This window comes from Zootoca vivipara, chromosome 7 (genome assembly GCF_965207765.1).
Source record: "Zootoca vivipara chromosome 7, rZooViv2.hap1.1, whole genome shotgun sequence".
Taxonomy (NCBI): domain Eukaryota; kingdom Metazoa; phylum Chordata; class Lepidosauria; order Squamata; family Lacertidae; genus Zootoca; species Zootoca vivipara.
The window spans coordinates 2,814,812-2,842,255 of record NC_142590.1 but is presented as its reverse complement, the minus strand read 5'-3'; the positions used below and the strand labels follow the sequence as shown (position 1 = coordinate 2,842,255).

At 45.7% G+C, this 27,444-nt stretch overlaps 1 protein-coding gene across 1 annotated transcript in view; it reads right to left on the bottom strand.

The window, feature by feature from the left end:
* RGS8 (regulator of G protein signaling 8) overlaps positions 1-25,238 on the bottom strand; it is a 34,934-nt gene extending 9,696 nt beyond the window's left edge. The window contains exons 1-4 of the mRNA XM_088673574.1: positions 25,206-25,238; positions 24,916-24,974; positions 15,876-15,977; positions 12,888-12,952 (exon numbers count right to left, since the gene is read on the bottom strand). Coding sequence (XP_088529700.1) covers positions 12,888-12,952; positions 15,876-15,977; positions 24,916-24,974; positions 25,206-25,238 — 259 coding nt within the window. The remainder of the gene's footprint in view (positions 1-12,887; positions 12,953-15,875; positions 15,978-24,915; positions 24,975-25,205) is intronic.
* Between the last annotated feature and the right edge of the window lie 2,206 nt (positions 25,239-27,444).

The following is a 27,444-nucleotide window of genomic DNA, read 5'->3' as shown; positions in this document are numbered from 1 at the left end:
TCAGTAGCTGTACAAAGAAACTAAATTGTGGGAAAGGGGGTGATGCTTGGGTGCTAATCCCCAGACACCCATCTCCCAGTCTCCCAGTCTCTCTCTCTCTCTCTCTCTCTCTCTCTCTCTCTCTCTCTCTCTCTCTCTCTCTCTCTCTGTTGCATTTCCCATCACACACGACTACTTCCTCCTCTCTCCTGCAGTGACATCTGCAGTGACATCTAATAGTCCAAAATGTGTAATGCAGTGCATTGTGCTGATTCATATCATGCTGATTCCACCCAGAGGTGTAGTGAGGGGAGCGGTGTGAACCTACATTTTGCTCCAGAATTGGCAAGCCCACACATTCAATGACTGACCTTGAAGTTGGATGTGACCTGTAAACCAGTCAGTGCTTAAAAAACTGGGATGAGTATTTGACTTTTCAATGACACTTGCATTGTTCAGATGAGGGATTGGTATTTTGAATTCTGGCAGCCACTCAAAACTAACAAAGTTTTAGCATCACCAGATCTGTGGTTATAATGGGAATTTCCAATAACGTTTTTAATGGGGAGATTCAGTCATGAAGGGGGGGGGGGAGAGAGAACATAATGAATCTGAGGGGTGGGAGAGAGAAAGTGGAATTGCCAAAAGGGCATAGGAGTCGCAAGACACGTATACACACATCAGAGATAGAGGGAGAGAGGGAGGGAAAGAGGAGGAAATCTTCCCAAAGCAAGCAATTGAAAGCAGGCAGGGGTTTTCCGTGCAATCAGACTGAGGATTTAAGGACAGTCCACCCTGCTAGATGTTGGACAAATGATAAACCACACACCCAGCTCTGGGAGGGATGCATGCAGTGCAAGATATGTTCTTGTTTTGTGTCTCTTCCAGGATTCTTTCAAAAGGAATCTTCATCTGTCTAGCCAGACCATCTCTCCTGGCCAAGAAATATACAGGGAGAACAAGTCCTCTCTCTCTGTTCATGGTCATTTCTCTCTCTTCTTCTCCCCTACCTCTTCCTTACTCCTCAGAACGGGATTTAGCATCCAAGAAGCTATTATATGTCCTCAGGGGTATGAACACAGAAGAGATAACAAATGACAGTGAATAAACTCACAGAGACATAGTTACAGGTAGGTAGCCATGTTGGTCTGACGTAGTCAAAACAAAATTAAAAATTAAAAAATTACTTCCAGTAGAACCTTAGAGAAAGCTGAAAGCTCTTACCAATGACAAACTTAGTTGGTCTTTAAGGTTCACAGAGACATGATCATCTTGATGACTGCAGCAGCAAGTAATGACCAGCATGTGTGAAACAGCCTTTACAAGCCAATCCCCAGGGATGGACCTTTATCATCTGTTCAAATGCAATACTGTACTGTTCTGGGTCATGCTACACTTGAACTCAGGACACAAGGGAGAAACGTGCTAAGGCACTATGATCAACTCCAGCCCAGAAACCAATGTCCCCACTGTGGAAGGACGTGTGGATCCAGAATTGGCCTCCACAGTCACTTACGGACTCATTGTTAAAACCGTGTTTATGGAAGACAATCTTACTCGGCTATGAGTGATCGCCAAAGAAGATCCAGCAGTGCCAAGCAAAGAGAGATTTTCTTTCTAGCCCCTTTCTCTGGACTGGACATCCTTTTCACACCTACATTTTATGGAGCATCTAGATGGTGCTGTTGTCAGCCTGCTGTATCCCGCTAGTTTCTGTGTCATGCTCCCATGTTTTCTTCAGGCCTGATTTGTGGCAGTTTTTAGAAATAAAGGATAATTGCATCACTGGCCTGTCCAGTGTGGATGGAGTTGGCAAAACACTGTTGAGGTTTTGAAAGGATCCTTTGCAGATACTTTCTGTCTGCAAATACAACTCATTTTATTGCTTCCTGTGGAGCGTAGGTGGAGAATTAGTGGTTAATATATTAAAAAATGACCCAGTGTCAGTTTCTCTTTCCACGGTGGGTGGGTGGAGGATTGCTACTGGTTTCCTCTCATTATGGTCATTGCCCTGCACTAGAAATCCTCAGGTGCAGAGTCCTCATACAGCAGTAGTCCTGAGCAGGAGATGGGTAGGCTTCCTGATCTCAAATACCTGGCAGATACATAAAAAGGGCACCAGCTCTTGCAGCATTCAGAAGGCAGGGGTTTAATCATGACTACCTAATCCACACCACCTAACGCTAACAGTTGCTCCAGGGCTATGCTGAGGCAACTTGCTCTTTCTGTCTCAGCTGTGGGATGGCTATTCCAGCTGTGAACCTACTAAACTCTGCATTAACACCTTGATCCTTGACCAACATTCTGACCTTCTCTTAGTTTCCAGGCTGTTTCAGAGGCCAACTAATTTCCATCTTGCCTGGGCTGTCATCTCCTCTTCTAGTTGAGTATTGCAATGGATGAGGACAATATTTCTCTTCTTTTCATTGTTTATATAGTGAAATAGTGGCAAATATTACAAGATTCTTGTTGTTGTTATAAGAACATGAGCTCTATGTGGCCTCCATATAGTTGTGGGATATTTGGCCAATCACAGTAACAAGAACTGATAGGGGTAGCATTTGATCTTGTGTTTTTGAAAAGCTGGTTAGCTTTGCCACCAAGACAGGAAACGGATTGAAATACTTGGTTTGCAGATCTCAAAGCAATGTTCACTTCACAGACACCTACAGCTAGGGCAAAAATAGGCTTGCTTCAAAGGAAGACGGCCAAGTATAACAGCCCATGTTTATAAGCACATTTTTCTGATACCTTTCTTTTCACAACTGGGTTATTCTTCTGCTTCTCCTCTTCCTTTCTTTGCTACTTCAAGTTAGGAGTATGCTGGAAAATAGTACTGCTTCTCTCTCTCACCCCCACCCCCCCAAATCATTCTCCATCAATTAGTGAGAAAAGAAATTGCATCCAAAAATTATAAAAGGGGAGAGAAAATTTCAGAAGAATTCTCATGGGTGGGGTGCAGGGTTTTTGATGCACTTACTTTACTTTTGAGGAGTGTTTGTGAGTACCCTTTCTTTCTTTCTGTTATGTACTGAGCTGAATCATAGAACAATAGGATCCAGAATCAGCAGTCTGATTGGTCCGCAGGAGCCACCCAATCCAACTCCAGGTGGAAGTGAATCCGCAACCTGATTGGCCTGCAGGAGCAGCCAATCAGGCGGCTGGCAGAAGTCAATCCACAAACTGATTGGCCCACAGGTGTAGCCCTGAAGTAGCCAATCACACAAGGCCCATTGTGTAAATAATGTATATAAGCATATGGTTTTGGGGAAAGGGCATTCTTCTCTTCTTCTCCCTGATGACTATGAGCTGAATAAAGAGCATGAAATTCACTCTTGCCTCCGAGAATATTTCACTTTCCTTCCTTCTTTCTTTCACTCACTGGCAGACACAATCCGGTGCTCCCACCAGTGCCCAGCTCCGACCTTGCCACCACACTACCCACCCCAGCCCTGTTCAGTTAAGCTGTAGCAATGCCAGTGTTGGAAGGGCAGATCCATGGCTTTGCCCCACCACACTGGCCATTATTATGTCTCACCAGTGGTCTGTACTCTGCAGTCCTCCCAGATGACCACACTTCAACCAAAGTCCAGGGGAGGCATAGTGAGGGGTGTCCTCCCTTGGGGATTTTTCAGTTCAGGAAGTACAGGAGGCAGGGAGATGACAGAGTACTGGGGGAACATTTACCGGGACACCCAAACCGCCACCAGCCACCTCAAAATGATAAACTAAGCTCAAAACCCTGCATCTCATGAAATTCTAAAGTGCTCTGAGAACGAGGCAGAAAAATGAAGGCCTCTTTCAAAGAGGAAGAAAGCTTTTGATTGACTGAAGGACAGATTTCAGCACAGCTGAAGGTTGCATTTTAAAAGACTATTTGGATCATACCAGGCTCCTAACATTGTGCCTTAGAATGCTGCCTCATCTTGGTTATGTTCTAAAATGGTGTTTTGAATCATCATAGTCTCCAAGAGTTCCCCCCTGAAATGTTGGACTGCCCTGGGAATCTCTGTTGCAATGCTTTACATTTTTGGCTTTGGTTGTACCACTGTAAAGGTAATGGGACCCCTGACCATTAGGTCCAGTCGTGACTGACTCTGGGGTTGCGCGCTCATCTCGCATTATTGGCCGAGGGAGCCAGTGTACAGCTTCCAGGTCATGTGGCCAGCATGACAAAGCCGCTTCTGGCAAACCAGAGCAGCACACGGAAACGCCGTTTACCTTCCCGCTGTAGCAGTTCCTATTTATCTACTTGCATTTTGACATGCTTTCGAACTGCTAAGTTGGCAGGAGCTGGGACCAAGCAATGGGAGTGTTGTGACGTGGGGTTTGTGATTTCAGCTCTCTTGACAAAACATGCTGGAGACAGTTCTCTAGTAACAGCTCTTTATTTAAGTGAACAAGACTGACTGTGAGGGCAGGAAGGCTACATTTATAGGGACAGGGAACTAGCTAGAAGGGGATACATTTTGGAGGGAACAATATCAGGCAATCACCGTGCTGCCTTTTGGAGGGAACCAATAAGACAGAGGATCCAAATACAGCAGCTTAAATGAACCAATAGTAGCTGTACCCTCTGGAACCAAAAGGCAGTTACTTTATCCTAATGCAAATACAGACAATAATAATACAGAGATAAAATCCTTTGACTCAATACACAACACCCCTCCCCCCCTAGTGAGCACAGCAGACGTAATCCCTCAGGTACTGTGGGGTCCTACAACTTCTACTTGATCTCCTGACAACAGGTGTTGCAGGTTCTGGATTGGGTGTTACCTGTGGTGGAGGGGCTGCTATAGGGGTTTCGTCAGGAACAGATGGAGTCCCAGACATCTCAGGGTCCCCTACCTGTACCTCGTCATCCTGAGGACTAGCAGACCCTGGTTCATTTGCTGAAGCCCCTGGTGCCTGCACCTCTGGGCCATCTTCACTCTGGTCTCGCAGCTGTGCGTCATTAGCCAGGGATGAATTATCTGACTCCTCCCTGCTGAGCGCCCGGCGCCTCAGCTGATCTATATGTCTCTTCCAAACTTGCCCATTTTCCAAGGTCACATAATAGGACACAGGTCCACTAGCCCGGGTGATCACACCGGCCACCCACCGTGGACCTCGTGAATAGTTCCTCACCCAGACCAGATCTTCAGGGGCGAGATACCTTGTTGTGTCAGTCTCAGCCTGGGGGGTTGCTCTTGAATTACGGTTTGGCATTTTATCTGGGTGGACATAATCCAGCACCGTTACCAGTCTTCTACCTAAGAGCAGTTCAGCTGGCGACTTGCCCGTCGCAGTACACGGCGTCGCATGCTGCAAAAATAACATTCGTGCAATGCGAGCTGACCAGTTACCCTCCATTAAGCGCGCAATGGATTCTTTGGCTGTTCTTACCATGCGCTCAGCCTGCCCATTGGAGGATGGGTGAAAGGGCGCGGATGTGACCCCTCTTATGAAGTTATCAGCCAAGAATGCCCTGAATTCTTGGGATACAAAAGCTGCCCCATTATCTGATACAATGGTCTCAGGTAACCCGTGGGTTGCAAACAGCTGCCTCAACACCTTGATTACGGCAGCTGATGCCATGCTAGGGACCATCGCCACTTCTAACCATTTGGAATATGCATCAACGATAACCAAAAAGACCTTCCCTTGGAATGGCCCAGCAAAATCTATGTGCAGCCGGCTCCAGGGAGTCCTGGACTGCTCCCACCAGTGGACTGGTGCTCTGGCCACTTCTGGCCGCACCTCTTGGCATGCCTTGCATGTTCGTACCCATTGTTCTATGTTCTGGTCCATTCCAGGCCACCACACATAACATCGGGCTAGCGACTTCATCCTGACCATTCCCGGGTGTCCCATGTGAAGCGTCTCAAGAACCCTGTTTCTCAGTGGTGCTGGGATGATCACCCTATCTCCCCATAGGAGACAACCCTTATGCATGGACAATTCGTGCTGCCTTGTCGCATAAGGCCTGAATTTTTCTTCATGCGGACCACCTGGCCACCCCCTCCCCACCCAAGTGAGCACACGGGAGAGAACAGCATCTTTCCTCGTTTTCTCAGCTATATCAGTAGCTGTTACAGGAGCCCCAGGAAGTGTTTCTAGCATCATAATGTGCTCCGCCGGAGCAGGATCCTCATTGCTCCCGCCAGGAAGGGGCAATCGACTCAGCGCATCAGCGTGGCACAACTGTTTCCCCGGCACATGGGTCAAGGTGTACTGGAACCCATTCAGGAATATTGACCAACGCAACATTCTGGGGGAGAGAATTTGTGGCGTTTGTTTGTTTGGGTTGAACAACCCTAACAGTGGTTTGTGGTCCGTTTCAATGGAGAAATGGCGACCGTACAAATAATCATAGAACCTTTTGATTCCTGACACAATTGCTAGTGCCTCTTTATCAATTTGAGCATAGTTGCGCTCCGTGGGTGACAACGTACGGGAATAGAAAGAGATGGGCTTTTCCGACCCATCCGGTTCCCTATGACTCAGCACAGCCCCCAGGCCGTATTGAGAGGCATCACATGCCAGGACCAGCGGCTTCGACTCATCATAATGAGCAAGGACGCTCCTGCTACTCAGCATTTCTCGCAAGGAGTCAAAAGCCTTCTGCAGCGCCACACATTCTTTTTCTGCAAAAGTCTATGTAATGGTTCAGCTACCGAAGCTTTCTGGGGGTAAGAATGTAAAATAAAAAAATTCCTTCAGTAGCACCTTAAAGACCAACTAAGTTTTTATTTTGGTATGAGCTTTCGTGTGCATGCACACTTCTTCAGAAGTAAGAATGAATGATAAAAGTTAATAAGTCCCAGGAATGACTGCAACTCCGTCTTGTTCTGTGGTCGTGGTGCCTCGATGATGGCCTTAATCTTAGCATCTGTGGGGTGGATGCCTGATGCATCAATTTTAAACCCCAAGAAATCCACAGTTGGCACCCCAAAACTGCATTTTTCTTTTTTCAGTTGCAACCCCACCTCCTTGAACTTGAGCAACACTGCACGGACACGCGCAACCAGTTCCTGTGGGTCTTTTCCAGCAATCAAAACATCATCAAAAAATGGCAAGACCCCCGGCAGACCTCTTAACAGGCGTTCCATGAGCCCTTGAAAAATCCCTGGGGCCACACAAACTCCGAACTGTAATCTGTTAACTCTGAACGCCCCTTTATGTGTGACAATAGTCTGTGCTTCCGCTGATTTTGGGGTTACTGGCAGCTGTTGGTAAGCTTGTGCCAGGTCAATTTTGGCGAACACCTTGCCCCCAGCCAGTTTAGCCAACAGATGTGATACGACTGGAATGGGGTATGAGTTTCCCCTGAGTGCCTTATTGATAGTACATTTGTAATCTGCACATATTCTGACTTCCCCATTTGCTTTAAGGGGCGTGACGATTGGAGTCTCCCACTTAGCAGAGTCCACGGGTGAGAGAACTCCTTGCTTGACCAATTTATCCAGCTCTGCCTCGATCTTGGGTTGCAGTGCAAATGGCACTCGCCTTGGTTTGAGTCGGATTGGGGCCACCCCGGGGTCCAACTCGAAGTCAACTGGGGGCCCTTTATAACAACCCAGTTTTCCATTAAAGAGACCAGCAAATTCCTTGCATAATGTCTCACTCATCTCAGGGCAGGTTTGGATTGAATTAAGCCCTGAGATACTCAGTCCCAGGGCGGGGAACCAGTCAGTGCCCAGGAGACTGGGGCGACTGCCCTTCGCAATCACCAGTTTGAGTACAGCCTGTTTGTCCCGGAACTGTACTCTCACGGCACACATTCCCATAACATGGATGCGGCCTGCTGAGTACGACTGCAAGGTTGCCGGGAAGGGCTCCAGAGGGGGCAACTTACCCCTGGAGAAGAATGTCTTCGCGGTCTGGTCCGACACAATGGTGAATGCAGATCCAGAGTCCACCTCCATGTCGCACTGCTGACCCTCAATCTTCACCTTGACGTGTGCCTTGCCTTGCGCTGGAAACTGCACGGCCCTCCCGTTGATCTCCGTTATGTAGTGGCAGTCCTTTCGAAAATGAGTTGCTGTGGGCGGTCTGCGATGCTCCAGTATAGGTGCTCCTGTTGCTCCTGACGCCGCCGATCTACAGACCCTTGCGATGTGACCTGTCTTCCCGCACATCCGGCACATAGCATCCCTGAAACGACAACTCTTCCGCCCATGGTTTCCACCACAACCTGGGCAACTGCCTCCGCGATCTTTGTGCACTGTGCAGGCCTGACGCACCAACTCGACCCCACGGACTGGGCTCTGGCTCGGAGTAGCCTCTAGCTCGTCCATGGCATGCGCAACTTCTATCTGTGGCTTAGTGGCCTTGCGACTGGCATCAAGCTCCTCTCTTTCATAATTCTCCATGGCGGTGGCCTCCTTCAAGGCTGAAGCAAGGGTAACCTCTTCTTTAGCCACGATGCGTCTTCTGGCTTTCTTGCTGCTCAGACCACCAATAAACCGATCCAGGAGAGTCTCTTCCAGATTTTGGAAGCCGCAGTGCTGAGCGAGCTTCCGGAGTTCAGCCAGAAATGCGGATACAGACTCCCCAGCATGCTGCTGCCTCTTATGGAACTCCATCCGCCGGGCCATCTTGGTCTCAGTAGGCGCCAAGTGGCTTGTTAGGCAGGCCAGAATATCTTGGAGAGATGTCTCACTCAGCTTCGCTGGAGCAAGTAATGCCTTGGCTAGCTTGAAGGTCTCGGGCCCACAGTAGCTCAGGAATGTGGCCCTTCTTTTGCTGGCATCGGTGATCCCTTGAGCCACTGCGAAGAACTCGAAGCGTTCGACGTAGTCTTCCCAGGTGTGGGGTTCTGATGGCTGGAAGGGCTCCAATACCCTTGGACTCTCCATTGTCCTAGCGGGCAGGGTCGTCTTCTCAGCTGGCCAGTGAGTCTTGTTCTCAGCTGCAATCCGGACTCTGAGGCAGGGTTGTGTTTAACCGCTCCTCAGCATTCCGGATCCCACCTTCGTCGCCAGTTGTTGTGACGTGGGGTTTGTGATTTCAGCTCTCTTGACAAAACATGCTGGAGACAGTTCTCTAGTAACAGCTCTTTATTTAAGTGAACAAGACTGACTGTGAGGGCAGGAAGGCTACATTTATAGGGACAGGGAACTAGCTAGAAGGGGATACATTTTGGAGGGAACAATATCAGGCAATCACCGTGCTGCCTTTTGGAGGGAACCAATAAGACAGAGGATCCAAATACAGCAGCTTAAATGAACCAATAGTAGCTGTACCCTCTGGAACCAAAAGGCAGTTACTTTATCCTAATGCAAATACAGACAATAATAATACAGAGATAAAATCCTTTGACTCAATACACAACAGGGAGCTCACCCTGTCACAGGGATTCGAACCGCCGACCTTCTGATCGGCAAGCCCTAGGCTCAGTGGTTTAACCACAGCGCCACCTGGGTACCACTGTAACAGACCCCTATTGCTGTGATGTCACTATTTTCTGCGCCATAGCTTCCCACTCTGGATTTTTACACACATTTTAAATGGATATTTGTATGGTAATCATTTGTGGCTGATGCGTCCCACTGGACCAGTCTACTGCGAGAGTGTGGAGTCATGCAAAATTCAAAACTGGCCGTAAGAAGCTGCCTTAGACGGAATCATACTACTGGTTCTCTAACCCTGTGGTTGCAGCTTTCCAAAGCTTCAGGAAATAAGTCCATACATATCCTCCTCCCCTAGCGCAATACTCCACTATTTTAGCTGTTTTTCTTTTCTTTAAAATTTCATTCCGGACTGCACTAGGGTGTGTAACACACAGCAGGGGCATTTGTCCTGCAGCAAGGCCCCACCCTTTCCATTCTGTGGGTGTGCTTTGGAAAGGAGGCGTGATATAGAAACAATCCCTACAGCTAGTTAGAGCAACATACTACAAGCTCTGAAAGGTAAAAGCTACAGGATATATCCAGTATCAGGAGAAATCTGAACATTCCCAGTGTGATATGTCAGTGAAACAGAATAATATTTTCATGACTAGAGCTGGGATAATTCATTGGTTATAGGTGAGAGAAAGCATGTTGATTATATGGTGTTGGGGATTTTATATAAAGTTTATATGAAAATTGCAGATTGTGGGTTCCCCACCCCAACAGAAATTATATTGTGTAACAACTGAAATAAGTAGCTTTTTCTTACAGAGCAGTGTGGGCAGAGATCTGCAGCCTGCATTAGAGACTTGAATGCCCAATTCCCATTCGTTTTAATTAACTTGTTAGGCAGCTTTGAAAAATCCCAAAGCTCATCGTTAAAGCTTTAATTGAAGGGACTGTTGCAGAAAACCAGACTCAGGTTGCAGGAGGAAACCCATTATCACCAGATATAACAGCAGATATGAGACGGCTGTGAAAAAAGATCTCCCTGTTTCTAACTCTCCCCTGTAATGGACTGCAAAACTGGTTGAATATCATGGTGTCATCATGTTGCGAGCCACCCAGTCCTGTCAATTGCTGTGAAACTGGAAAGGCACAGAAAATCTCCTTGCACAGAGTGATGCTATGTCTGTCACACAGTGAATTTCACTAAACATGATACAAGGTAGGGCTAGGTGATATATCAATATATCATCCAAAACCAGTTTGACATCTATATCGTGATATCAGTTTTATAATTTCTGACCTGGCAATATATCCTGATATGTGTGTGTGTGCTATGCAAAAATCACAATGTGGGGAAAACTGCAAAACCACCCAATGCCTCTACATAGATCCATCCTTATTTCAGACATCATGATATATTGGTATATCACAATGTTTAGCTGGTGATGGATTGCGATGTTCAAAGCCATATATCACTCAGCCCTAATGCAAGGGAGGGCAGAGTTAATGCCAAACTAGACATATCTTCACCCTATTCTCCTATAAATCAGGGCAGGGGTGTGTGGATCTAATTTTTATAGCTAAAGGGGCATGAGAGTGAGAAGAACCAAACCCTCCCCTGCCTTACCAGCGTATGAGCCACTGCATACCAGATATGAACACATTCTGAGGAGAAAAGCGCTCAGAGTGATGGGCAGAGCAATCCTGACTCTGGCCAGTGAGCAGTAGGGCGGAACAGAGCGGCAGACCCACTGCTGCATCCAAAGCCCTTCCATCCCATAATGACACACTTTGGGGGGGGGATTAAGCTGGCTGCTGCCAGAAGGAATGCTATCAGCAGTAGCTTTCTGACCAACCATGCTTTTGGCAGGTGCAGAGGGGACCTATGGAGACTGAACCCCCACAACTAGCTGAGGGACATCTCCAGTCAATCCTACCTCCAGTCTGAATTAGGGAGCTAAGATGGCATCCAAAGTGTGGGAAAGTAAAGCATGAGAGTTGGGGAAGGATCCACTCCCTTTACCATAACGCCTTTCAGAATTAGCACCCAGTAATTTTCTCCCCACCCTCCACTTTACAAGATACATGAGCTAACACATATGGCTGCCACTGTCACATATAGTTTGGCCCCCTAGATATGCAGAGATCTAACACTACATGAAGACGCTTGCAGAACAGATGACATGATAGCCATCTCCAAATATCTGAAGGACTGCCATGTAAATGGTGGAGCAAATTTGTTTTCTGTTGCTGAAGAACAACCTTTCTCAATCTTGGGTCCCCAGATGTTGTTGGACTACAACTCACATCATCCCTAGCTTGCCAGACCAGTGGTCAGGAATGATGGAAGTCATAGCTGCCGTCTCCCATTTTCCCGGGGAAACCCCCGTTTTTACTTACCTTTTCCCGGTGGTCCCCCGTATCACTTCGTCTCCCGTTTTTCTCCATTATTTTCTCCTGCCGGCGGCCATTTTTTTCCTTTCTGATTTGCCCTTCTATGGGCACAAAAAATGGCCACCGTCGGCTTCAAAATTATCTTCTACGCATGACCGGAAGTGCGTAGATGCGACTTCCGGTGTCAGCGGCGGCCATTTTGGTGCCCATAGATGGGCAGGGCGACACCGGAAGTTGCGTCGGCGCACTTCCGGTCATGCGTAGAAGATACTTTTGAAGCCGGCGGTGGCCATTTTTGGTGCCCATAGAAGGGCAAAGCGACACCGGAAGTTACACCGACACAACTTCCGGTGTTACACGGCTGCCGGTCCCGGATTCTGCAGTCCGGGACTTGGAAGGTAAGATGGGAGTTATAGTCCAACATCTGGGGACCCAACGTTGAGAAGGTCTGCTCCAGAGAGTAGGGCCCAATCCAGTGTGTTCAAAGTACAAGAAAGGAGGTTTGAACTAAAGATTGGGAAGAACATCCTAAAAGTACAATTTGCTTTGACAGTGGAAGACACACTTGCCTCGGAAGGTGGTGGTGGAGACTCCTTGGTTAGGGTTGTTTTTAAAGCAGAGGCTGGTTGGTGACCTACCAAGGATGCTATAGCAGTGGAGACTGGACTACATCACATGAGAGATCACTTCCAACACTCATTTCTTTTGGGGTGTGCTAGTCCTTTGAAAGTGCACAATTGAGATGCACAATTTTTGCCACTTGGAGATGTTGCCAGCATGAGACATAATACAAAATAAATGTCAAACTTATTTTCTTGCTTTATATTCACATAACAAGAGTTGATTTAAGGAAAAGCCAATTGTGAAAATCATCTAGGTGTACAATCCAGGATACCTCTTAAGCAGTGCTTTTTTTCTGGGGGGATGCAGGGGTACGCATACCCCTAAACATTTTGTGAATTTAAGTTTGGCCTCATTGAGAGGCAGTATTTCTATGAGTAGGAAAATGAGAGTGCCCCTAATAAAAATTTTTAGGGGGGGGGAGCACTGCTCTTAAGAGAACTGGATCCCACTCCCACTGGAGGCCTGTTACAAAGCAGTTAACAAGTAAACCTTGTCATTAAATAATTAGTAAATTGATAAGGTTGGAGGGCAAAGAATAGATTCCAGGAGATATGCAATTCTACTCACATTTATGGGACAGAAGGACATCAAAAGAATCTGCCCATCTTGTAGCTTCTTCTGTTGATAATCTCCTGTGACAAAGTAGGGGGCAGTTAGGGTCAGTGATCACTGCTGCAAGTGAGAAATGGGGATTGAGGAGTGTATACCAAGGCAGCCCAAAACCTGACAGAATTTGCAATATTATATGGTCTAAAAAACTTGTGCAAAGAAAGCCGACTTCAGAAAACTTTGGGAAACACTGGGTGAGATCCCATGGACAGCAATACTAAAAGGGAAGGGAGTTCGTGATGGTTGGGAGTTTGTTAAAGGGGAGATATTAAAAGCACAACTTCAGGCAATACCAATGAGATGGAAACATGGAAGGTGCCTAAAGAAGCCAGGGTGGCTATCTAAAGAACTTTTAACTGAGTTAAGATTTAAAAGGGATATGTACAAAAAATGGAAAAGGGGAAACCACCAGAGAGGAATTCAAACAAATAGCCAGCACGTGTAGAAACAAAGTCAGAAAAGCTAAAGCACAGAATGAATTCAGGCTTGCTAGAGAGGTTAAAAGCAACAAAAAGGGCTTTTATGGGTATGTCCGTAGCAAAAGGAAGAACAAGGAAACAGTGGGGTCACTTAGAGGAGAAGATGGTGAAATGCGAACAGGGGACAGAGAAAGGGCAGATCTCCTCAATGCCTTCTTTGCCTGAGTCTTCTCCAAAAAAGAAAACAATGCCCGACCTGAAGAATATGGAGCAGATGATTCAGCAGGGGAAACACAGCCCAGAATAAGAAAGGCGGTAGTACAAGAATACTTGGCTAGTTTAGATGTATTCAAGTCTCCAGGGCCAGATGAACTACATCCAAGAGTATTAAAAAAACTGGCAGAGGTGATTTCAGAACCACTGGCAGTAATCTTTGAGAATTCCTGGAGAACAGGCAAAGTCCCAGCTGACTGGAGGAAGGCAAATGTTGTCCCTATATTCAAAAGGGGGGAAAGGGAGGACCCAAACAATTACCGCCCAGTCAGCCTTACGTCAATACCAGGAAAGATTCTAGAGCAGATCATAAAGCAAACGGTCTGTGAGCACCTAGAAAGGAACGCTGTGATCACTAAAAGTCAGCATGGGTTTCTGAAAAATAGTGGTAGGTCATGTCAGACTAATATGGTCTCATTTTTTTACAGAGTCACAAGCCTGATAGATGAAGGGAACGCTGTGGATGTAGCATATCTTGATTTCAGCAAGGTCTTTGACAAGGTGCCCCATGATATTCTTGTAAAGAAGCTGGTAAAATGTGGGCTAGACAATGCTACCATTCAATGGATTTGTAACTGGCTGACTGACCGAACCCAAAGGGTACTCATCAATGGCTGCTCCTCATCCTGGAGAGAAGTGACTAGTGGGGTGCCACAGGGCCCAGTCTTATTCAATATCTTTATCAATGACTTGGATGATGGGCTTGAGGGCATCCTGATCAAGTTTGCAGATGACACCAAATTGGGAGGGGTGGCTAATACCCCAGAGGACAGGATCACACTTCAAAATGACCTTAACAGATTAGAGAACTGGGCCAAAGCAAACAAGATGAATTTTAACAGGGAGAAATGTAAAGTACTTCACTTGGGCAAAAAAAATGAAAGGCACAAATACAGGATGGGTGACACCTGGCTTGAGAGCAGTACATGTGAAAAGGATCTAGGAGTCTTGGTAGACCAGAAACTTGACATGAGTCAGCAGTGTGATGCAGCAGCTAAAAAAGCCAATGCAATTCTGGGCTGCATCAATAGGAGTATAGCATCTAGATCAAGGGAAGTAATAGTACCACTGTATTCTGCTCTGGTCAGACCTCACCTGGAGTATTGTGTCCCGTTCTGGGCACCACAGTTCAAGAAGGATACTGACAAGCTAGAATGTGTCCAGAGGAGGGCAACCAAAATGGTCAAAGGCCTGGAAACGATACCTGATGAGCAACGGCTTAGGGAGCTGGGCATGTTTAGCCTGGAGAAGAGAAGGTTAAGGGGTGATATGATAGCCATGTTCAAATATATGAAAGGATGCCATATAGAGGAGGGAGAAAGGTTGTTTTCTGCTGCTCCAGAGAAGCGGACACGGAGCAATGGATTCAAACTTCAAGAAAGAAGATTCCACCTAAACATTCGGAAGAACTTCCTGACAGTAAGAGCTGTTCAACAGTGGAATTTGCTGCCAAGGAGTGTGGTGGAGTCTCCTTCTTTGGAGGTCTTTAAGCAGAGGCTTGACAGCCATCTGTCAGGAATGCTTTGATGGTTTTTTCTGCTTGGCAGGGGGTTGGACTGGATGGCCCTTGTGGTCTCTTCCAACTCCATGATTCTATGAAAGGAGGTCGAGGCTCTGAACAACTGCCACTGTCTTTTGAAAGAGGTTTCCAGAGTCCACTTCAAATTAAGCACTACACTGTTTGCATCTCATTTATATTGTTTTGTAGCTGTACGTGGCTCACTTCTAATAGAGGCACATCCTAATTCATGGGTAGGCAAACTAAGGCGCGGGGGCCGGATGCGATCCAATCACCTTCTCAATCCGGCCCGCGGACGGTCCGGGAATCAGCGTGTTTCTATATGAGTAGAATGTGTCCTTTTATTTAAAATACATCTCTGGGTTATTTGTGGGGCATAGGAATTTGTTCATTCCCCCCCCCCCAAAAAATATAGTCCAGCCCCCCACAAGGTCTGAGGGACAGTGGACCGGCCCACTGCTGAAAAAGTTTGCTGACCCCTGTATTATTTCATAAAGGGGTTTCAATTATTGTTGTATGGATTTAAGTTGGTTCCAGTAGAAGAAGGCAATCCATGAAGATTCGGGCTCACTTAGTCCTTCAGCACAAAACCTGTACAATTCATTTTCTTACAGGTTTGAAATCCATGCTCCCAGGTGCAGGTATTGAGGGTGGAAGGATTTATAAAATCACTGCAAAGGAAAACGTAGAACAACACGGAAAAGGAAGGAGGTGGATTGCCTCACCACTACTCACTTTAAAGCCCGGTTGGGTTTGTCTGGAAGGATAGCCGTGAAGTCGCTGCACGAGTCCGATTTGTGAGACAGACATCCCAGGCGAGTCCTCATCCCTCTGTTTCTGCAGTCAGTCATACAAAGCAGGGGAGCAAATGGGAGGAAAGGAGAAGGGATAACAATTAGCAACCCAGCAGGATGAGACCCTGGGTCCACCTGACTCGACATCCTCTTTCAAGCTTTGGCCAGCAAGATGCTATACAGAGAGGCAGGGTGGTGCAATGCAGGGGTCTCCCACTTTGGGGGGCTATTGGGCACATCTGGAACTTCAAGAGACTTCTATAAGCGCCAGTCACAAAAGGGCAACCGTAAGAGAAAGGCATAGTGGCTGCCACATCCAGAAGTGCAGAGAGCAGGGAAAGACAAGACCACAAAGGAATGCAGGCAGCTACATCAGCTTCCACCACATTCGCTCACAGAGAGAAGCCATTTGCACTTTTCCTCTGTTCAGAATAGATGAGGGAGTAGGCATCCGACCCTGAAATGTGGGCCTGTTTAGGGGGGAGATGTTCATTGTCAGGAAGGTGGAAGCCAGTGCAAAGAGGAACGACATAGCAGGAAAAGTGAACAGTCTCTCATGCATTGTGGATTTTTGAGGGGATGTTTACTGAGCCCTTTCACAGGCACCAGAAGACATGCTAGTGAATGCGCTGGTGCCCACAGACACTATGCTGGGAATCCCTTGAGCATCATAACAGAAATAAGGTCAATGGAATTTCAGACTGAATTCACGCTTCTCTAATCTTTGCGATTCCAGAGACAACCTTGAAAGGGGCACAGTTCGACAGAGAATACCAGAAAATAGAGAGCTAATTTGCATGCATGCCTATTTTCAACTAATTAAGAGCTAATTAAAACCGATTAAAACTGACTTTTTTCCCAAGGCTATAGGAGTGATCTCCTGTTTGTAAAGAAGACGAATAAACTATTTTGCTTTTTAATATATATATATACAGTACAGGCCTTTTGAAGTTTATTATTGCAAAAGTTTACTGGATACACAACCATTGGGCCATTTCATGCCTGTGAATGTAGAGGCAAGCTCCAGTTTTCTACTGAAAGCCAAACTGGATGTGTGCATGTTTATAAAACACACACATGCCCATTTACCTATAACAGCACTGGATTTGGGGTGTTGCAGGCGGTTCCCCTGCCCAGGGCGCTGAGCCAAGGGGGTACAAAATTGAGAAGATCCATTTGTATCTATAACAAGTGGGTGTTGGTTGGCAGCTGCTTTGGGCACAGGGTCACACTGCATGTAAATAAACACAGTCAAGAAGGAGAGTCATCTTGGCCAATAAGTCCTCATTCCTTTCTAAGGGCTCGCTAAGAAAACAGCTTGAAAGCCACTGCACTAACACCATACTGATTCTCAGACTCCAAAATCTTAATGAAAATTCACCTTGCACTCTTAACTCTCCCCTGAGCCTCAGAGGGATTTGCGTCTGTTAACTTCACTGTGAAACAGGCTGCAAGAGCTTTTCATGACTGCACAGTTAAATATAAAATAACCTTTCTCAATGCCATATGGGAGGCCTCTGCAGAACGTTATGGCACTGTCTCCAAGATAATTTCACTGTGCCCACTTCTCCCTTCTGTTATAAACACTCTTGCATGATTTCTATTTATTGAACATTTTTAATGTAATTTTAGAGCGAATCTAAATGTTAGCTGATTAAAATGATTATCTGCTTGGCACCGTGCAGCCTGCCCCAGAGCATTTAGCTCCATTTGAAAAACAGGTGACGCTTTAGCATACCCTCTAGCATATGATGGAGGAAAAGAAGCACCTGTGTTTTACAATATGTGACCCAAGTGAATGAGCAATGCAATCTGAGCCGACTTTCCCACTAAAAAAAATTGTAACTAAAAGAATTTGTTTCCCATCAGCCACAAAAACATATTTTAGAGTTCTTAACTAATTGAATAATATTTAGTTTACCGAACTAACAGTGCACAAACCAGTAACAAATCAAAATGGTAGTTTTCAATTTGCTATCTAAACCAACTGACCCAACATACCGTCTAGCTTATTCAATATTTTTCTGTCATATGCAGATGGCTGTATTGATCCTATGTTACTTAAGTTTGATATTGCTGTGTGCTCATTTCTTTTGAGTATATAATTTTAAAGATTCAGAAAAAGAATGTTTGTTATCTGCCTTTTAATTAACAACATTAAAATATACTTGCATATTAGCAATGTGTAGAGAATACAACGTGCAGGGGATAAAATAACTAATACTCAAACAATCGCTACCGATCCTTGACAGAAGGCGTTCTCTTTTTATTTCCGTTCCCTACTACTGAAATAACAGCCTCCCAAAAGAAAAAGAAAAAATCCTTAATTCCAATCACCACAAACGAAAACCTGCCTTTCCCAATGAAAACTGTATTTCCAGTCAGCCAAAACTTCAGTAGATTAATCTGCTGATTAACCACTGATGAAAGTGTGCAGTCCTTTTCTGTATATCAGTATAGTCCAGGGGTAGGCAACCTAAGGCCCGGGGGCCAGATGCGGCCCAATCGCCTTCTCAATCCAGCCCGTGGATGGTCTGGGAATCAGCATGCTTTTACATGAGTAGAATGTGTCCTTTTATTTAAAATGCATCTCTGGGTTATTTGTGGGGCATCGGAATTTGTTCATTTCCCCCCAAAAAATATAGTCCGGCCCCCCCACATGGTCTGAGGGACGGTTCATCCCCCCCCCAAAAAAAATATAGTCCGGCCCGTCACATGGTCTGAGGGGTGGTGGACCAGCCCACGGCTGAAAATGTTGCTGACCCCTGGTAGTCAGTCTGAATTCATAGTGCAAAATAACACAGACATTTGCAGAATGTCAACATTTAGTGGCAATCATGAAAGTAAGGAGAGCCATTGCTAGCCAAGTAGGCGGGTAAACTGAATAATTGTTGCTGGCTTAATGCATCCTGTTCCCTTTAGCAAGAAAGTAGCATGCACAAGTCCTCCTACATGGTATCCTCACAACAACCCTGTGAGGTAGGCTAGGCTGACTGCATGGCCAAGACAGGATTTGAACCTGTGTCTCCCTCCCCAGTCACAGTCTGGGACTTTAGCCATTACCCCCCTTTGCCCTCCTTTATAAGAAGAAATGCTGCAAGGTACCCTAATACAAAAGGCAAACTCCTACCAAGGCACAGTGATGCAAGCCCAATGAGTACAAATGGTGTGCTTATGTTATGAAGACCTTGTAGTTTTTCTCCCAACCTGGGCTTGTTTCACAATTGGAGATGCTTTGGGTATCTTCTGCCCAGAGCTCCTCAACCACCACCCTTCCTCACAAGGCCCATTCTAGCAAACAGCGTGAAAATCTCATAGATCTCTCAGTTGAGGCACATAACCTGTATCTCTGCAGTGCTGCTTAAACTCCTCGGGTGTCTGAGAGAAAAGCAATGACGATGCGCAGCAGACAGGGAGACTGTGACAAAGCAGAGCTTGTGTGGGACCTTAGCGTGGAAGGAGCATGGATGGCAATGTCCAAGATGGGGGAAAGGCAGTGAAAACATGGGGAGCCAAAGGGGGGGGGACAGGGCAGGGGAAAATGAGCTTAACATGCTTCCATTCAGAATTATCTGGAAATAAGGCTATCCCATTTTACCAGCAGCATAAAATGGTAGAGCCCTAAGGTGGCGGAATAGGGGTGGTGCTGGTCCTATTCTTTAAAAAGCTGCCTGCATGTAGTAAGGTAGCACATCAATGAGAAGACAGATCAGATCTCTCTCTGGCTGGGGGGAGAAACTTTTGAGAGAGGTTATTTCTTTGCAGCATCAGAAGTTTTGCACCGCAGGCCATCTCAGTTTGTAAATTCCTTCCCTGACTGACTTGTGAGAGTGGCAAGCACAGTTTCCAGGAGGCAATACTTCAGGGAAGAGAGAGTAACCATGCTGGGTTCTGATACTGCAAATTGCAGTATTTTTTGCAAAAGGAGGGCAACTGTCCTCAACACAGCAAACTCTCTTGCCTCCTGGAAGCTTTTCAGGGAGAACCTCAGTTTGCTATGTCTTTTTATTGATTTAGGGGGGCAGCTGCTACTCCCTGCCCCCAGCTACGCCCATGGATGGGTGACCCATGGAGGAGAAGCTGAGGGGTTGCAGCGCAATGTTGTTCCGCAAGTAAAGTGGTCTCAGCTCAGGACTGAACTGGGTAAGGAGGTGTTGGTTAGAGCATGGTACTGTTAACACCAAGGTCGCAGGTTTGAGCACCACGTTGAGCAAAAAGATCCGTATATTCCAGGAGGTTGGACTAGATGGCCCTCAAGGTCCCCCCCAACTCCACAATTCTATGATTCTATGCCCTTGCTACTCCTTCACATCAAGGTGAGGTTGCTGGGCAGGCACATGGAGAAGCTGGCTGGCATTTGAACTGGTCTGAGAATGAAATAACAAGAGGACTTGATGTGACATGAATGGATGCAGGTCCTTTAACAGCCTCAATTGTTTACATGCATGCACTGAGTAATCTGCCAGCAAGTCCCCCCACCTCCTGGGGCATTTATGCAGAACACACACAAGAGATTGGAGCAAGGGTAGCAGGCCAATGCTAAATAGAGACCACCTGCCAATTCACCCCTGAAAACACTCCCCTTCGGTTCCCATATGGCTATTACAACATGCCTCCTTTCATGTATTCAGTGGTCTATGTTTGCCTGATCTTGAATCTGAACTAAGGATTATGAGCCCCTGTGTTCTGATTCGATACATGATATCCAATCACAGAATATTTCAGGATTTGGGGCACTTCCATTGGCCCTTAAACTCTGAGTTATGATTCACAGCTTGGAAGTTTAGACAGCCAATCACGTTGAGAGTGGGAGTGGCCCAGGTGCTTTGCCCCTGTTGCCCAGTTCTGTTAGTTTCAATGCTTTTTTTCTGGGGGGATGCAGAGGTATGCTTACTCCTAAACATTTTGTGAATCTTTGTACTTTTGTCCATTTACTGTATTTATTTCCCCCAATTTGAACTATAAAATAGTGATTTTCTTGAGTCAAAACAAGAGTACCCCTAAACATTTTTTTTAGAAATAAAAAAAGCACTGGTTAGTTCAATAAAGGTTCTTGCTGTTAATCACCGTGTCTTGCTTCATGGAAACCCACCTACTGTAGCATCTTGCTTTGTCTTAAGAGAACAAGCTATTGGGATTCATTCCCCGTCTGCAGTCATAGGTTTATTGTGTATCATATGACTGTATGTGTTTTCACTCCCACAGAGTGGAAGTGACGTAGACAGGATGTTTACGTGGGACTGTTGTTCCTTTGTTCTTTCTCTTTATTGGCTGTGATGCCAGAGAGAGGGAGCCATGATGTAGAGCTCCCAGTTTGTTTATATGTAAATAAAGCAGTTAAGCCTTATTTACTGACTTGTGTGTTGTTCATCACGTTTGTGAGAGCAATTGCATATTTGGCCTGTGGGACCAGTCTAACAGCTGGCCCCCGGGACGGCCGAATTCCTGACACAAGCCTGGAAGTTTCCAATTCAAATCTTGCCTCACCCAAACTCCCTAGGGCAGCACCCCACTTTCCTACATAAGAAAATGAGAGAGTTGCAAGGAGGAGAGTCTCGATCAGACACCTAGCACAGAGCACCTTAATGTTTTATATTTGTGTGGATGTGAGAATTTTATCAAGTGCAGCTTTACACCTCCTTGGATTTAAAGCAGTGTGGGTGGTTCTCCCCCCCCCCACAGGGCACTGAGCTGAGAGGGTACAAAACTGAGAAGATCCATTTGGAGACGCCAAATGTTGGCCTTGCTCCAATTACCAAAGATTACCAAGGCCCACCCCTGTTTGCATGTGGTTACCAAAGTGCTCAAGAGGAGAACATTGGGCACATTTCAGGGATGGGAAATCTGCTCAACAAGTTATATGGCTCCAGTTCCTATCAGCCCTAGCCAGCATGATCAGTGTTGATGAGACTTGAAATCCCATGGACCAAAAAAAAAACCACCACAATTAAGCGTTACCGGTAGTTTCATGCTACAGGTTGGAGTTAAAGAGGAGCCCCAATTCTGAATACTACTGCATCTGTGATCATAAATACCGCTAAGCCTTGTCTATCTCTAGGCCTCAGCCTCCTATCTGCAATATGGGGGTTAACGGAAAGGAGAGGTGATGTTAAGGGCCAAGAGTATAAAACAGGAAGACGCCAGCTCAGGTGTCATCTCTGCCTCAGACTCTTGCAGTGGCCTTAGGCAAGTGGCTCTTCTCTCAGCCTCAGCCTTTGCATTTCATAACATGGATGTAATACCCTGTTTCTCATATTTTAAGACATACCCATAAAATAAGCCATAGCAGGATTTTTAAGCATTCAAGGAATATAAGCCATACCCCGAAAATAAGACATAGTGATAGGCGCAGCAGCAATGCCGGCCGCAGCAGCAGGAGGAGGGAAAAAATAAGACATCCCTTGAAAATAAGCCATAGTGTGTTTTTTTGATGAAAAAATAAATATAAGACATGTCTTATAATATGAGAAACACGGTATTGGCCCATCTTACAGGGCTGGTGTCCTCAGGACCTTTGGAATGATGTATACAAAGCACGTTGTAGCCTTGAAATGTGCTACTTAAATGCTAAGGGTTGATACTGGCAGAGGAACGTGGAGGAAAAGGAGTGGGACAACTGTGTATGAATGAATTATATTTGTTAGTTGCTTTTCTTGGGAAAATAACCCAAAGCGACATTACAACCAGTTAATAATAACAGTGACAATCTAAAAACACAACTAGACAGATAAAAGGCAGGATTGCATGTCTCACTGCATTAAAAGATGCCACAATGCCACCTTTCAAATAAAGGCCCAAAAGCCAAGTGGGTGTTTTGGACCAGGTTAGCCATATTGATTTGTATGCTGTTGGTGGATTTTTGTCATTGTCTTGTTGGGCTGTGTATGTGATAACCTGATCCAAAACACCCACCCACCCCACTCACACACAAAACAAAATCCACCACAGCCAACCAGAAATGAACAACCATACCCTAGGCCAACCCCAACATCTCTCGCCACTAAAGGAACACAAGTGAATAGCAGAGGACCTACACAAGCGATGCTGACAAAACAAAAAAAAACCCATATATTAAGCAGAATAGAAACATCGCCAGACCACCCCACCCACCCTCCCTTCCCCATCTACCTCTTCTCCCCTTTTCTTCCCAACGTCTCAACAAATGAAACTGATTCGCATAATGTTACGAGAGACATTGCACATATTTCTGTAAACCAAGAAAATCTTTAATAATAATAATAAAAAGAATTGTCCTTCTAGAGGTGCTACCTTCCCAGGTTGACAAGCCCCATCTGGCCCTCACTTCCTCCTTCTTGACCATTGGACTCACTATTGGTCTTGTCCACTCAACCTGCCAGAGCCTGTCTCTGGATGCAGGAGAAGTCCTTAACTCACTGAGGGTTTGAGACCCATCAGCTACCCTCACCTGTGGCCGCTCTCACCTGCTGACAGCTTCTAGGAGCCACAGGTGAGAGGTGAGTGCAGAGCGAGAATCAAAGGTGGGCAAACAGACGGAGCATGTTGTGTACCCCACCAGAGGTAGTACCCCTCCCCTAACACCCCATGGAAACTAATAGAGCCCGGAAAAATTGATGCAGTTATTAGGTAGATCCTACTTGGCACGCACAAGTGGAATCATCTGCAAAACAACTCTCCTTTTGTGCTTTAGCAGGAAGGAAAAACATAAAACAGATAAAAAAGACTGGCAGCACAGAGGCAAGGAGATGGGCCTGAAGGTCTTCAGAATTCCAAAGTAGGCATTCTGTAGGCAATCCCAGCATTCGCTTAAAAATCTGATTATGTGTACACACACACACACACACAGCCTCTTCTCTTCTAACTAATGGAGCAGGAATTGCATTAAATGCCAGCAAGTGCATTCATTTTAATCCTTATCCCAACGGTCCGCCTTGTGCTGTATTTTTGCTGAAATCAACCCCTGTAATTCCTTAAGCCCTTTTGAATTTCCTCATTAGTGCACTCTCAGCCTGCCCACCCCATGGCCACATGAGGCTGCAGCACGTGAGGATGCCTTCCCTGGATCCCCCTGGCTAGAGCTGCCCATGTGAGAAACTGGGTCCTCTGTTCCTCCCTGTCTTTCTTTGCACATGCACAAGCTTCTGTGGCCCACCAATAATTTGACCTTCCCTGTGCTGCAGAATCTTGGGACAGGGTGGTGGGTGGAGGATATAGCAGCTTTCAGACAACCATAAACTTGCAAGCATGTCAAAGTTTTGTCCTGGTGTTATTTGACCTCATTTTGGGTGCATCTAATCTTGCCCACCTCCCTCCACTGTCTGTCTCCATCCTATTCGCCAAGGCACCTCCTGTCAATCAGGGCACAGGTGAAACAGCTCCAGGATTTGTTTTAAATTCTCTTCCCCTCCTCCTGGATTCCAAAAGGGTTTTAGTCTATTCATGATTTCACAGTAACAGGCAAAAGCATTTGCGGCAAGGTCTTCCATCTGTCCCATTCCACTGCTATTCTTAACAACAACAGGGATGGCACAAAGGGTGGTTGTTGTTTTATAAAAAGAGGTCGTTAACTTTATAGGGAAAACCACCCGGGGGGGGGGTCCCATCTCTTAAGCATTTGCTTTCTCCTGTGAAGGAATCTCCTTTTCCCTTTGCAATAAAGGGAACAGGTGCAAAGGCAACTCTTTCAAGTGCACCCAGGTGCAGATTTTGGGGGGAAGGGTTGGGGGAAGTCTCCCCATTATGTGACACCCAACTTGGAGAAGAGGCTATTGCACCATCACCAAAGGCATCGTTTAATATATTTGGGTGGGGGAAACTATGGGGGAAACAACAGCAAAGGACAAAACGGAAGAACAGAAATGCCTGTCTACAAAAGGTGGTGGAGGGGGGCAAAGACAGTAAGAATGCCAATCAAATACAAACATTCAGGAGAGAGCAGACACATTCGACACGGATCGTGCACCCCAGACAGACAACCCTAGAGACCAAGCAAAGATACTCACTGCCTTTGCCCTGTCCTCGTGCTCTGGAGGTCTTTGCCAATTGTGTGGTCAGAGAGGCTCTATGGAGAGAAGAGAGCAATCTCTTAAGCTGGGAGCAAAACCCACAGACAGCGACACACCTCCCTGCCTCCCCCTCCCCGTATTTCCCTAAGCAACTGTTCTGCTGAAACCTCTCTGCATATCACATCCAGTAAACACTAAAGCAGCCTCACTGAGCAGGCTTGAGGTTTGGCTAGCACTGCAGAGCTGGCTCACCACATTTCCATTGGTGGGATTTGAGAAGTGCCCACCTGATCGGAGCATTTCGGAGCCTCCTCCTTCATCCCTGCTCCTCCTTGTTAACCTGATGGCATTCAAATCCCTTTGCTTCTACTGATTTAAAATAATCCACCACTCAGGGTACGCAGTAAATGTCTGATAAAATGTTTGCTGGAAGGATTCAGATGGGAGTTTCCCCCCCCAAAAAAAAAACCACCATCCCGTTTGGTCCTTGCTTCAGCAGTTAGAACAAAGCACTAGCCTGTATTGTTTTAAATACTGTAGTCCTTGGTGGGTTTAGGATAGGATGGTAAATCCATGGAGGTTTCTGTGCAAGGCAGCCGGTGGAGTGGAGTGGAGGAAAATAACACCAGTGAGTTTCATTAAAGAGCGCCAGTGCCAGTGAAGTCAAATTACATCCATTAAACAGCAAGGCGGGTTTCTTATTGGGAGCACTCGTGTGATAAATACACAGCCATTTTTTTAAAATAAAAAATGTGATTCATGTGGGATGCAAAGGGTTAAGTGCAGTCAAGTCACAACAATCCCTAGATAGTCCACTTGGAGGACTGAGGAGGAGGATATGACTAAGCGTAGTTTCCTCTTCCTTCACATGCAAATGAGTTGAGGAAGTGGCAGATAAATCCTGAAGGAAACAGCCATTTTCCCTCTCTTGGACCAGACCTCTTGGACTACACACATCTTAGTGAGTCTCTCCCTCAAGGCCTCCAGCCTAGAGAGAGAGATGAGATGGAGTCTCACTTCTTATAAGTGAACTTCACAATGTATATATTACCTTTTAACTAAGCAAGTCTACCTCTTGAGTGTGCTGTACCTCGAGATGCTTGTAAGTAAACATCTTTTATACTTTTAAGAGCATTGTGTTGTGTCTTTCCTTTTAAGAGGGAAAAAGGGGAAATACCAGGAAAATACACTTTATTTTAGTGGCTTAAATCAAGCCTGCGCAAACGTTCTTCTGCTGTGTATTTTGCAAAAGGGGAATGTTTTACTCTGCTAAAGTTTTGTGCTTGCTAGCGCAAGCGGGGATAGGATATATTAAACAATATCTCCTCATCCACATTCCTGAACATTCCCACATAGGGTTATTGCGGCCCAGAGTTGCGTATTTTGTGTATTTTTGAAGGATTGATTTGGATTGTGATTTTGAACTCTGTAGGATTTTTCCAGTTAGGATTTCCTGGTTGAGCACATGGTCTCTTTGTTCTGCAGTGTGCTTGGGGGATTAACTACCCCTCCCCTCCCTCAGAGTTTACAGCACTGAGAAAGCTCAGAGGTAGTGAAGATATTTTTGAGATTTTGAATTTGATTTTTGAAAGATTTTTGAATTTTGGAAATTTTTGAAGTTTTAAGATGGCAAGCTCCAGTTTTGATAGTGAGGCAAGACCAAGTTTTATGCTGCTGGATGACAATAATTTTGTGCAGTGGAAGCAGCGCGTTTTAGTTTATCTTGCTGCTAGGCGTGTTCTGCAGGCCATTAAGGAAGAAAAGCCTACAGGAACCGATGCAGAAGCTTTAGCTAAGATAGAAGCTTGGAGTATTAAAAATGATGAAGCCAAGCACATAATTTTGAGCAGTTTGAGGAATGAGCATCTATCAATGATAAATTTTGAAGATGATGCATCTAAGATCCTAGAGGACATTGAACGCATTTATGCACAATCTACAGAGAGTTCCTATAGATACTTGTTGGATAAGTTACTCAAGTTGAAGATGAATTCTAGAGAAGAGTTTACAGAGCATTTTAAGAATTTTTCTGAGATTGTTCAAAGAATTGCCCTTACTCCCAGAGCCTTTGATGATGTGACTAAAGTAACGTTTATGCTTGCATCATTGGGACCTACGTTTGCTCCATTTAAAAGTATAATGGATCACACAAAGGATTTAACTTTTAATGAGCTTATCAACCATTTAAGAGAGGAATGCAGAGATAGCCTTGATTCTCAAGAAAGGAATCCAAGGAGGAAGGATAGCAGCTATGCATCCAAGCATTTTGGAAAGTCCAGACAGACATCTAGAGAAATAATTTGTTTTAAATGCAATGGGAAAAACCACATAGCAAGGAACTGCAAGAGTCAAAATGGGGATAAAGTTGAATCCCACCCCTCAAAACCACAAGGTGTTAAGAAGGGGAGTCATGAGCAAACCATGTTGATGCAGGAGAGGAGTTTAGCTGTCCAGGATTGTGAAAATAAGCGCAATAAGTGGATTCTTGACAGTGGAGCGAGTTCTCATTTCTGTTATGAAAAGGAG